Genomic DNA, 12,453 nt, shown 5'->3' with positions numbered 1-12,453 from the left:
CATTTAATTTTATGTCTTATAGGGTTTATATGGAGTACAATATTGTATAACTATATCAATTCAACTATAAACCTAAAAATTTACAGTCAATTTTGAAAGAGATGCATCTTAGCTCTGGAAATTGTTATTGAATATGTCAATGCTGTTGTAATGAAATGCTTCTTCTAATTATATGGTTATTAAATAGATAATTTTTAAAAAATTAAAACAAAGTTAAAAATGTTAAAATCACATACATTAATCAATGAGCTTCATGGCTTATCATCATCTCCTTGGGGTATTTTTCTTCTCATTCTCTACCATAAGACATAGGATATGGGGCTGGAGTTTGGAATCGGATAATTTCAAGGCTCTGCTACTGTCAGGTAAACTCTTACCCTCTCTACACCTCTGTCCCTGTGAAAAATAGGGATTAAAATAGCCTTATTTATTTTTCGGAGTATTTATATCAAATAAAATTATATATGAAGGGCTGAGGAGAAGGCTTAGTTAGTAAAATGCTTCCCTCATGAGCACGAAGACTCGAGTTCTGATCCCAAACACCCAGGTAGGGCAGTGTGCACCTGTAATCCCAGGGCTTCTTGGCCAGTAAGTCTTACTCAACAGGTGAGCTCTAGGTTTAGTGAGAGAACCTGGCTCAAAATTAAGGTGAAGAACAAGAGAGGGAGACGAATGGCACTGGCCTCTGGCCTCTGGCTTCCATAGACACATGAACATATACATATGCATATGCCGCACATGAAAAAAACAAAGCCCTAAGCCCATAAAAAATAAAACTGTATTTATGAAATTATTCTAGCTTTAAATGTTATCAATCATTAAATTTTAATAAGGTCCTAAAATGTAAGATTGTAAGTGAACTATTTCTATATATGAATTCAGTTCTATTATTGAAGATAAGAAACAAAGATGAAGGGGCTGGCAAGATGGCTCAGGGGTAAAGGAGCTTGCCACCAAGCCTCATGACCTGGGTTTAGTACCTGATACTCCACAAAGTAGTATCTGCATGCTTCCCCAAATAAATGTAAATTTTTAAAAAACTAAAATAAAAAAATGGGGGCTAGAGAGATGGCTCAGCAGTTAAGAGCACTGACTGCTCTTGCAGAGGACCCAGGTTTGATTCCCAGCACCCACATGGCAGCTATGAACCGTCCTTAACTCCAGTTCCAGGGGAATCCGAAGCCCTCTTCTGACTTCCGTGGCACTGCATGACATGGGTGCACTTACATACAGGCAGACAATGCACTCATACACATAAAAATAAAATAATAAATAAAATATTTAAAAACAAAAAACAAACACCAAAAACCTAATTATAAGATGGGCTATGAATTTGAACAGAGTGCTCAAAAGAAGAAATATCAATGAGTAAGAAATATCTTTAAAAGTAGATAAAGGCAATAAAAAACTGATAGCTATCAGGCATCTACTGGCAGATCAACAATACCAAAAAAGAAAAAGAAAAGGAAGGGAAGAGGCAGGCAGGGGATGCTCGTGGAAAATTCTCTTCCCTGCCCCACCAGCAGATCCCACGGGAGGCTCCCAGGAAAAGACTAGAATCCAGTGACAGTCAGCAGAGTCCTGTTAGTGACCACTACCCACAGGGCAAACACCGAGAAAGAACAAGACAACCATACTTGTGGCTCTGCCCTCTAAGTTTTGTTTGGGTTTTTTTTTTTTGTTTGTTTTATTTGTTTTTGTTTGTTTGTTTGTTTGGTGGGGGTAGGCTTCTAAAGCTACATCAGTTGGAAAGGAAACTGAAAAATAGGACAGTAAGTAATCTCTTTTCCTTCAACACAACTGTATTTTCCTAGCTTGACACCATGAAAACAAGAGATTGCGTACAAAACAAACAAAATCTACACACACACTATAATCTACACTCACTGTCTACTCATTTCAACTGCAACTGAATGATTTCAAGATATTCAAGAAGGTCAAGTAAAAAACTCATAACACTAAGTAGCGAAAAAAGCACACAGCATATTGAAAGATGGTCCTGAGATCAAATTATCTTTCTCAAAGTGATTTAGACAAAAACTGGGACAGACACCAAACCTTTTCTTTCACATCAGTTTCATCCTGTTTGTTAATGGTATAAACTGAGCAACATAATTTTGTTTATTACTTCACAAAGTTAACTTAGAGATAATCAAACACACTGCTTCTCTTATATGAAGTTCTTAATCACTCTGTACATTTTTAATGACAAAATTCTCCATACATGTCTGTGTATTTAAGATACTGCTCTTATTGGGTAAAAACAAAATACCCACTTTCTGCAGATAGGAACTTTTTATTGCAAGACAGCACCTTGCAATTATGAGCATGAAACATTTCTGGAAATAAACTAGACATTTGGCCTTAAAGCCTTAAGTCGCAACATTTATCATCAGGGTGATTAATCTTCATGAAAAGGCAGGAAAACAAAACAGAGCCACCCACTCTGACATTTTCATTCTTTGAAAAACATCCCAATCTAGTTTATGAACAGGAACCATCATCTGTAAGAGTATGTAGTCCACTCAGAGTAAATTCTGATTATATGATTAGCAAGATCAGTATCTTCCCAGTCTCTGCAGTGAGAATAGTGCCCTTGGCACTGAGAGGGTGCTAGCACAGCTTTACCAAGAAATCTGATAAACCTTTGTCCAGGAACTAGCCAACCTTTACTAACATGGTTACTTCATTTTTTCCTTTTCTGCTTATTTGAAAAAAATATAAACAAGAAAGATATTGTTAAAAAAAAAAAACCCATTCCATTGATTTGCATAGAAATCAGTGCTGCGCAACTCATCTATATTCAATGGGAAGAGAATGAAGTGTGCATATGTTCCAGTTATGGTATGAATGAAGCAGCCTGCATCTGTGAGGAGGATGTGTTTGTGTGCGTGCATGCATGCATGCGTGTGTGTGTGTGTGTGTGTGTGTGTTTGCATGTGTGCATGCACGCATGTGTGTACTTAGCCAGCCTAGCAAAGGCATGGCTCTAGTCACATGGAGAGGAAGATAGAGGAAGAGGCCGGATCAGCAGGAAAAGGTCTTTGTCAGGCTCAGAGTGGCTGTCACCAGTACCTTAAGCGTAAACCTTAAGGTTGATTCTTAACCTTAAACCAGGATGATTCTTAAAGATTTGGGTTTGATGTTTTTCTCTCCTTTTCTTGCTTTCTTTTGAACAGCTTAGGCAGGGTGAAGTAAACCAGTCAGCCAGGAGACAGCTTTGCTGCAGAGCAAACTACACCAACAGTTCAAAGTGAGGAAAAGAGCCATTCCCAGACCCGTGGGCTGAGAGGAAAATGGGTGTTGGGGACTGGAGCCCAGGGGATGCCAAGGAAAGGGGGCGAGGAACAGCCTGGAACTCAGCTGCCAAGACGACCAGCTTGTCTAGTAAATATCAACTCACCTGGGTGATTTTTTCTATTCCCTGGAAGTTGTGCTTTTCAAAATGTTCTGCTATGTTTAAGAAGGTATGACGTTCTAAATAGCAGCAATTACTCAGGACTATCAAAAGCCGCTGTTCCTAAAATAGAACAAATTTTTAGAAAATTACATTGCGAGCACTGGTGAGTGTAAGAGACAACCCCCATCACTTACAAATTTTAATTATAAGCATTTTCCCTTTAACATCAATATTCAACGTCTTAATCTTGGCAGTTTCTCTCCTATATTAACATAGAGAGAAACACAATACAATTCTACAACTCCACTAATTGTTGATTATTACATCTACACAAAGAGCTGAATAAAGACTTGAGATATAGCTCAGTGGTGAGTTTTTCCCTAGAATGCTCAAGGCCCTGGGTTCTACTTCTACTATCCCCTAAAGAAGAGTTGAATGTTCCTTTAATATTTTATGTACACAAAAGGCCACACAAATAGATACCTTAAATAACTAATTACATAAAATGTAAAAACTATTAGAAAACAGAAAATTTTCACACCCTGAGAGAAATAATGTCATATTATCTGTTTGATGAACTCCTTCAAAAGCTTTCTGCCTGTGGGGAGGCTGTGTGCATGTAGAAAGAGCCTCTCCCTAGTCTCTCTCCAGTGGGGAGTGAGGGTCCCTGAGGCCAAGGGGCTCCCCTTAGGAAGCCAAGAGGGGAAGGACATCTCTTGCTGTTACAATCTTCAAAGATCTGCCCACCTAAACCATTTCTTACAAAATTATTGGACTCCAATGTGGATCTGCACAAGAGCCTTTTTACAGTGAAGAACTATTTATAAAAATGGAATCCCCAGAGTGGCTGCCACCACTGCCTCAGTTCACTGCAGCCTGACTGCGCTGAGGCATTCTCAAGAGTAATATGACTCATCCAGGGCCTTCAGTCAAGATCCTTGACTAAAACTAGAGCAAAACCACTTTCCAGGAGCAGTTCTCGGCCACACTTATTCTTTCTGAACAGAATCTGAGTAACTTGCACTGAAGTCCTCCAGGAGAGAAAATGTAGAAAACAACAGTCCTTTGAGGTAAGTGGAGCAAAAAATGAGCGAGTCTCTAAACTCAGTTACCAAGCACGTCTATCTTCCAGTAATTCTACTGACCTCGCCACATACCCAAGACCTTCTCATTTCTTTACTGACAATTTCCCATCTTTATTTCCAGCAGACTGCAGTCTACTTACTGCCATTTTTGGTCATCAACAGATGTAAATAAAAGGCCCAAGAATCACTGAAGTAACTCAGACAAACAAAAAGTTGCCAGTGGCCCTGACTTAGTTTACAGACAGAAAATGGAACATGGCTTAGTGGGGCAGCATTCTGTATACTACTACTTTTCTGGTTAGTGAGTAAATGACAAGGGTGACATTAGAAAGTAAGAAAGCTGGGCACAGTGAGGCCACCTTCCTTTCGTCACCTCCTGTAGTACTATGACACATGCTACAAGCACATGAGGTAAGCTAAACCAGGCTTTTCAGCAGCCACTCCAAGCATGCTGGGCTCCTCAAATGTCTCCTGGCTTCATATCAATCGTTTACCACTCTTTCTGCAAACGTCCCAGTCTAGCCCACTGGGCCTCAAGTCTTTCCTGCCTGTTCCCAGCTATCTTGGCTTGCTCCTCCCTACCACAGTATGTACGTATGAAGCCTCCCCAAAATGAAAACTACTTTTGATTTTGATCTAAGGACCAGCTCTTTGCAAGTATTCAAATATAAAGAAGCAGATGAAACAAAAGGGGAAGAATAGAGGCACAGCACATCTGATTCCTAAACTTGAATGGATGGTTAACCTGAAGCTCACTGACACCTGAGATGGAGACAGATGTGACAGTATCAGCTTAGCTATCCTGCAGCCCCTGCACATGTAGGAATCGGTCTTAAGCCTTACTTTTTGTGGTCCCAGAGAGCACCAGGCTTAGAGACACTTTTGCCCTGAGTGGAACCTGAGACTGTGTCTTAAGAAACATAAAGAACCAGAATCCTCTAGCTCTACATCTAGATCTCATGCTTATCACATCAGCCCGCCTTCTGGATAGCACAGACCCTGAGAGGACCTACCTGGGTCCTCTGAGAAGATGAGCCAGATTTGATGAGACTCTTCCAATGGGGAAAAACAGGAACAAAATCTGGTAAACAATCAACGTATTTGCAAAGAAAATAGGACACGTAGAAGGCACTGTGAAGTGCAGAAGTACAAAACCTGGGGAAAGTCCTGGGAGAGGCTGAAGGGCAGCTCTGTACCACCCAGGAGGTGGGTCACATGGAGCCAGCCTGTTCTCATCTCTATCCATGAAGAGGGACACAGGGTGAGGAGCAGAACTCCAGGTCCAAGAGTGCAAACACATCAGCTGGGAAATGGCTAATGGGTACATGGTATTGGCTGCAGGTGGCAACGGAACATAGTATTTACGAATCTCAGAAAGATACTACGTATCAATTAGGCTTCTTCTGAAAGACTAAGAAAAAATAAAGTTTGACCAGATGGCTGGCAAGGTCTCAGTTTCAAAGGCTCTTTCCTGCCAGGCATGGTAGGATGCTCCTTAAATCCCAACACTCGGGAGGTAGAGGCAGGTGGATCTCTGCTAGTTCGAGGCCATCCTGGTTCACATTGTGACTTCCAGGTGGGCTGCGATTAGGGAGACTGTCAAAAAACCACCATCACTAACAACAACAAAAATCAAAGGCTCCTTCCTTCAGCCCCATCCCTTCTAACCTTTCTCCTTCCTGAGCTCACACAGAAAAGCTAGTTTCCTACTCAACCATCTTCCTCAGCTCTTGCCATTCTCTTCCAGAAGCCCAGGAAAGTGGCTCCTACATCTCATCTGAGGAGACTCAACCTTTCACCTCCCCAACCTGATGCCCTCAGCCTTGAGTGGCCCCTGTCTCAGAAATACTGTGTTATTAGATTCCTTCTCTCTGATTTTCCCTTTTCAGGAAAAGCTGGCTTCTCCGCTTCAAGCCACCCCACAACTACTGCTTCTGCTGTAGTATATCTTTATGGATCTGGTCCTCCTCATAGTCTATCAGTGCAGGCCCACAGGTCCCCAACAGGCTTTCTGGGCCCTCAATGCTCCATGATCCTGCTGCTGCCTCCCTCCCTCCAAGGCCTTTAGCATCCTAGTCACTGAAGAAGCTACTTGGGCTGTTGTACCCGAGATCAGCAGTGTTTCCCCTGGTAGAGTTTCGGACTACACCCTGGCCTTCAGTTCTTGCTGGAATTCCAACCAACCCCATCTGAGGACAATTTTACAAGAGCCTCCGCAGCACTACTTTTAGGGTGACTCCGTGCAAGTCTGGCTGGCTGGAACAGTTTGCATTTTTCTCAGAATACTTACCTACTGCCAGGCCTTCTATTGCTTATGAATGACTGATCAACAAATACTTCTAATTTCTCTTTAGAGATCCAGACAAGTGCATCCAATTACCCAGTAGACAGCTTTCCACAGTGGCAGTATCACAGCCAATGAGGTTTATCAGAGACTCGATTATTGCTAATTGAAAACTTTTCCCAATTACCCAGTAGGCATCTCTTCCTGAATGCCATTCATTCACTAAGTATGGTTCCAAACTGAGTTTCTACCCTTTCTCACTGAATGATACCATTCTCTACCTATCCACCCAAGTAGGTAGAGTCAGAATAATTTCTTAAATTATTCTGACTAATATACAAAAACTCTTCTTTAGGAATTCATAATTAGAGTAATGGTATAGGATAGGAAATTTGGATTATATGGTTTTCCACACACATATGAAACATTAGAGGGGTTATTTATATTAAGGTGGAGTTTGGATTTCAATGGCTAAGTTTATACACGTGATGATGTATTATGTGAATCCTCCTAAATACTCACATAGGCTAAAAGGGGTGTGTACATATTAATTTTACATATATATTATGTATAATATACATATTATATGGTATGTAGATAAATGGGGGTGTCTGGCTTTTTCAGAGAACCTATGTTCAAATAAAATGGGGAAACTGTAGAAATAAAGCTAAGAAAAGTGCAGCTTGTCAGGCTGAAAAGGGAAAGGGCAGGAAGGAAATACCTTGCCCCCACCTCCTCCAGTCCATCAAGGCAACGTTCTAGCACCAGAGAACTACCAGCCGCCTGTTAACACGCACAACACAGTGAGTGTGCTGGGGCTACTGAGGTTTGCCTGCAGCTACAGATCTGTTAAACATGAAATACATACACATTTTCATACCTAACACAGCTCCAGAGTGTACAGCGGTGTTCCATCATACACGCTACAACAATGATGCTTAATGTTCAAGAGATTTGGGCCGACTTATGACAGCCATTCCTTTTAAAATGACACATTTTGCTTTCTGTTTGCCATTTTACTTACTGAAGTCAAACTGAAGTCTTCATGGATACTTCCAAACAAATCAGGAGAAGAAACATCAACAGAAAGACTGAATACAAGAGAGGTTAGAGAACGCTGCAATTAAAACACTAAAACTCAAAACTACAAGCAGCTGTGTCAATTTGGCTTCAAATGTTGCAGTGAAAAAAGTTACATAACTTTCTGTAGGTTTTCTCTATATTTAATTATTAATACCTCAAGGAATACACTAAGACCATCTCCTAACCTGAGCCATATAAAACTTGCTTTGGGGTGTTCTCAATATTTAATGACTGCACTAAACTTAAAAATAAGTTATCAAATGAAAAAATGTCAAATAATACTCAAAACATTAAAATGTTTTTTGACTATCAGAATTCCTGGGGGTGAGGATGTTGAACCTCGCTTTCATAGTAATCTGTTTACAGGTGAAGGGAGTTATAAAATTAGATAACTCAAAAGTAACCAAAAACAGAAAAAGATGGAAGGGGAAGGTTTCATAGTGAACACACTACCCAATTACTGATCTAATGCAATCATAATAAACGGCTTAGCAGACTTTTTCTTTAAACTTGACTGACTTCTGAATTCATATGGAAGTCTAAACAATAAAAATATAAAATAATACTTCAAAATAGAGGTAATAAAAGGATGCCATTCTAGAAAATATTCAAATACAAGAAAATGATCATTAAAACAGCACTATAACTGATACAAAGTACCTTTGAATAAATGGAGAAGATAAATTTCAGAACTACATTGCACTATACATTAGAATCCAGCAATGTAGGAAACGAAAATTTTAACCAAGTAACAAGGCTGATTTAATCAACAGGATCAATGCTGTGATTAACAATATAACCTCCTGGTGGATCAATAAGCCAAAGACATAATTCAGATACGTAAAACTAGGTCAATGAAGACCTACAAGAATTAAAAACTTGGGGTTGTGGCATGATAGCACACGCCTTTAATCCCAGTACTTGGGAGACAGATCTGTGAGGTCAAGGCCAGCCTGGTCCACACAGTGAGACCCTGTCTCAAAAAACTTTTAAAAAGCACAAAAAAACAACCTCAGAGCTAGAGAGATGACTCAGTGAGTCGTGCTTGCCACACAAGCATAAGGACCAGAGTTTAAATCCCTACCACCCATGTAAAGGCAAGGTGGGTGTGAAAGCCTGTCTGTAATCTCAGCTCTCGGGAGATGGGATCCCAGAGCAGTCTATGAACTCTGTCTTCAAGTGAAAGACTCCCTTCCTCAGTATATAAAGTAGAGAAAGAACTAAGACCACCCCCCCGACTTCTGACCATACACATCTACATACAGATGAGTGCCCACACACAAATGCAAACAGGCATACTCACACTCACACACATGAATTAAAAATTTATTTGGAAGGTAGGCATGATGGTGCACACCTTTAATCCCAGCACTCAGGAAGCAGAGACAAGCAGATCTCTGTGAGATCAAGGCCAGCCTGGTCTACATGTGAGTTCCAGGCCAGCTGGGGCTACAGGGAGACCTTGTCTCAAAAAGACGAAACAAACAAACAACCACTCCCCCCAAAAAACCCCAAACTTATTTGTTCACTAGGGATGATAGTTTTATATACTAAAAAGCAAAAATTAATACCAGGGAATGGACAGAAAATTTCTCAAATTGCCAATTATAGTTTGAAACATTTATTTTTGAGGTATCTATATTAAAGCAGGAATCTTAGGTGCATAAAAGTTATACTTGCCTTGTCATTCAGACAACACTATATGCCAGAAAACAACCAGAAGAGCATTCTGTAGGTTTTCTTTAATTGCTATGTGTGAAAGAACTACAAGTGAGTATCAGGACTGGGCATGGTGGCTCATGCTGGTATCCCCAGGACTCAGGAGGCTGAGGCAAGAGGACTACAGAGAGTTTGAGGCCACCGTGGGCTACATAGGAGGTGTAGGCCACCCTAGACTACATGGAAGATTCTGCCTCAGTGCATAATGTAAGCCTACACTTTAATGCTCTGAACTGTATCAATGACAATAATTTCATTTTCACTTACTGAGTAGTATCTATGTCTGCATCAGGCTTGGTGCTCAATTGTTCCAGACAATATATAAAAACCTGTATTAAAAACAGTAAGTTTTAGTGATACGATTTTCAGCTGCTAATCTATTTGAACATTAAAAACAATTTTACATAAATTACTGTGTATCCCATAAATAGTGACATAGGGAAAGGCGTGTCTAGTGTGTATGTGCATGTGTTATATGTGTGTGTTTCTATTTATGTGTGTTTGTGTTTGTGTGTATACATGTTTGTGTGTATACGTATTATATATATATATGAATGAAGTGGTAGAAATCTACATGCTATCAGTGTCCACTACGTGAGTGGTAAAAATTAAAATCACCTTGCTTGAATTAATTATGGTTTTGAATATATTTGAGGGAAACACCCTTTTTCTTTTCTTTATTATCCCCCAAAGATGCTCAACTTCATTTATGTGCCTACAAAGCACTAGTCCCAATCAAACAACTTTGCAACAGTAGATAAACTCTAAGCACCCAATTCTCATTTCATTTACTCTGTGATTTAAAAGAAATAAAAGTACAGAGGAGAAGAAGAGAGAGAACAGAGGAGAAGCTGATATAAACGAAAGATGCAGGTTCTGTAAGGCGAGCAGCAGCTGAGCTGACATTCATCTTCATCTCGATATCCCTCTACTCTGTTATGTACACAGACTTTAAAAGAAACCATGTGTAATAGTGTCGTGTACATTGTCACACATGTCTTCAGGTGTAGGCAGAACTGCTGTCTGTTACCTGCATGATACTGATGCTTAGTTGGCAAACTTCCTCCTGCATTTTAGGCTGTTGAAAGACCTATGAGGAAGAATTTAATAAAAACATGTTTTTAAAATTTATTTTATTATTATTTTAATTGTATATACATGAGTGTATTGCCTGCATGTACGTAGATGCACTTGTCTTGTGCAATGCCTGTAGAGGGCATCAGATCCCCTGGAAATGGAGTTATAGACAGCTGTTAGATGCCATGTGGGTGCAAGGAATTGAACCTGGGTCCTTACAAGGGCAGTCACTGCTCTTAACCACTGAGCCATCTCTCCAGCCCCTAGATAAAGACTTTGCTAAAGACAAATTTTGCTTGAAAAGTTAGATATAAAAAGCTAGAACACGGACAAGCACTTTGGGTGCAGGCATCTGACTGTGAAGGGCTGGCCTCAGGTGCTTGCCTGCTGTGGCGGTTCTGGTCCTGGCTGGCTGACAACACAAGCTAGTCATTCACTCTGTCCACAAGGTCCTGTATGGGCTCTGCTGCTAGCCCCTGGACTCACATTTTAACTCTGCCCAGCCCACCTTGGAACCCAATCTCAGCACATCTATGTAGCTAAACTAATTAAATGTATACCTCATAAGAGGTATGTGTTCAACCGTGATTCCCACAGAAGGGTTTCTCAAGAGCTTCTAAAGCAGGCGGAATAGAACTCACACTGGCTTCTCCAGGCTTGCAATCCACAACACCTTTCAGTGACTGCAGCGAGTGCACGATGCTCTGTTCAAACTGGCACGGCTGAAAAGAAAGAACATCTTCCTTAAACTCAGATGCAATGGCTACGACATTTACTGAGCTTAATATAGCCTAGCCCTCAAATTTCCAGATTTATGTAAAAGAATAAGGACACAAATAACCTGACCAGTAATCTACTTATTGATGTTTGGCATGTTTTTAAAATGAATAAATTTTGAGGCTAAGGTTTATCATCTAATTGATCAAAAACTCAATAGCTAAACTTTTTCTTCAAAATTCTCTTTTCACAGGAAAATGACAATGAGCAAACACTACATCACAGGCCTACTCTGAATGAGCTTTGTCTCCTGGGCATTCTGCACCTCTTATACTGTCCAGTAAAATCTAATGTCAACGATAAGAGTCTGGAGGATGTACAAGACCTTTTAAATAAGTCATTGCCTTCATTTTCTATACAAATTAAGTCAAAGAAATCAAACAAGAAAATATGTTCAAGGAAAGACATTCCAAGAAAGGCCAGAAGGAACCCAGTGCCTTAGTGCCTGTGTTTGGAGTTTGTGCTTGTGTGAGTAGGTGTGCCAGGCAGGTCAAGTGCTTTTTCTAGCTGAGACACACCAACACGAGAGTCACGATTTTTTTTTTAAAAAATGTGGAAATAAAGAAATAAAATTGTAGCTTCAATCAATAATAAGCATCATGAAGAACTCAGAAAGAACAGTGCTGGAGGGGCTCTTCTTTAAACAGGATGGCCAAGGAAGGTGCCTGAGAACAGCAGAGCTGCGGGGTGGGGGGCACCCGCATATTGAAAGGGCAAGGAGCAAGGCAGGGTCAACCCTCAACAACCAGCACTGGGCAGAACACTTGCTCAAAGAACCACTTCTCACACAGCAATTTTTAGAAATGGTTTGGTTAAAAAATAAAAGAAAGGAAAAGATGTACACATTAAAAAAAAAGTTTATTTTCTTAGAAAAAGAAGCTTGAGGTAAAATCGTACCTGATTGTTAATGTCTTTCTATTAACATACTCTGAAGCCACCAGAGGGCTCCAAAAAGTCTATTTAAAAGAAATAGGAAGGGAGGAGGATGAGACATAAACTACACAAAATCTCTCAGAGTCACATTGATC

At 40.2% G+C, this 12,453-nt stretch overlaps 1 protein-coding gene and 1 pseudogene across 2 annotated transcripts in view; one reads left to right on the top strand and one right to left on the bottom strand.

Annotated features, from left to right (window-relative positions):
* Exoc2 (exocyst complex component 2) overlaps positions 1-12,453 on the bottom strand; it is a 190,617-nt gene that overhangs the window by 54,557 nt on the left and 123,607 nt on the right. For both annotated transcript variants that reach the window (XM_017799040.2, XM_008836674.3), the window contains exons 18-22: positions 11,290-11,370; positions 10,602-10,661; positions 9,839-9,900; positions 7,794-7,860; positions 3,404-3,520 (exon numbers count right to left, since the gene is read on the bottom strand). In XM_017799040.2, the coding sequence (XP_017654529.1) occupies positions 3,404-3,520; positions 7,794-7,860; positions 9,839-9,900; positions 10,602-10,661; positions 11,290-11,370 (387 nt within the window). The remainder of the gene's footprint in view (positions 1-3,403; positions 3,521-7,793; positions 7,861-9,838; positions 9,901-10,601; positions 10,662-11,289; positions 11,371-12,453) is intronic.
* LOC115070990 lies at positions 6,875-7,034 on the top strand (annotated as a pseudogene).

The sequence above is a fragment of the Nannospalax galili genome, unplaced genomic scaffold (genome assembly GCF_000622305.1).
Source record: "Nannospalax galili isolate Female #2095 unplaced genomic scaffold, S.galili_v1.0 scaffold737, whole genome shotgun sequence".
Taxonomy (NCBI): Eukaryota; Metazoa; Chordata; class Mammalia; order Rodentia; family Spalacidae; genus Nannospalax; species Nannospalax galili.
The sequence above is the reverse complement of the archived record's forward strand: the minus strand, read 5'-3'. Positions and strand labels throughout refer to the sequence as shown.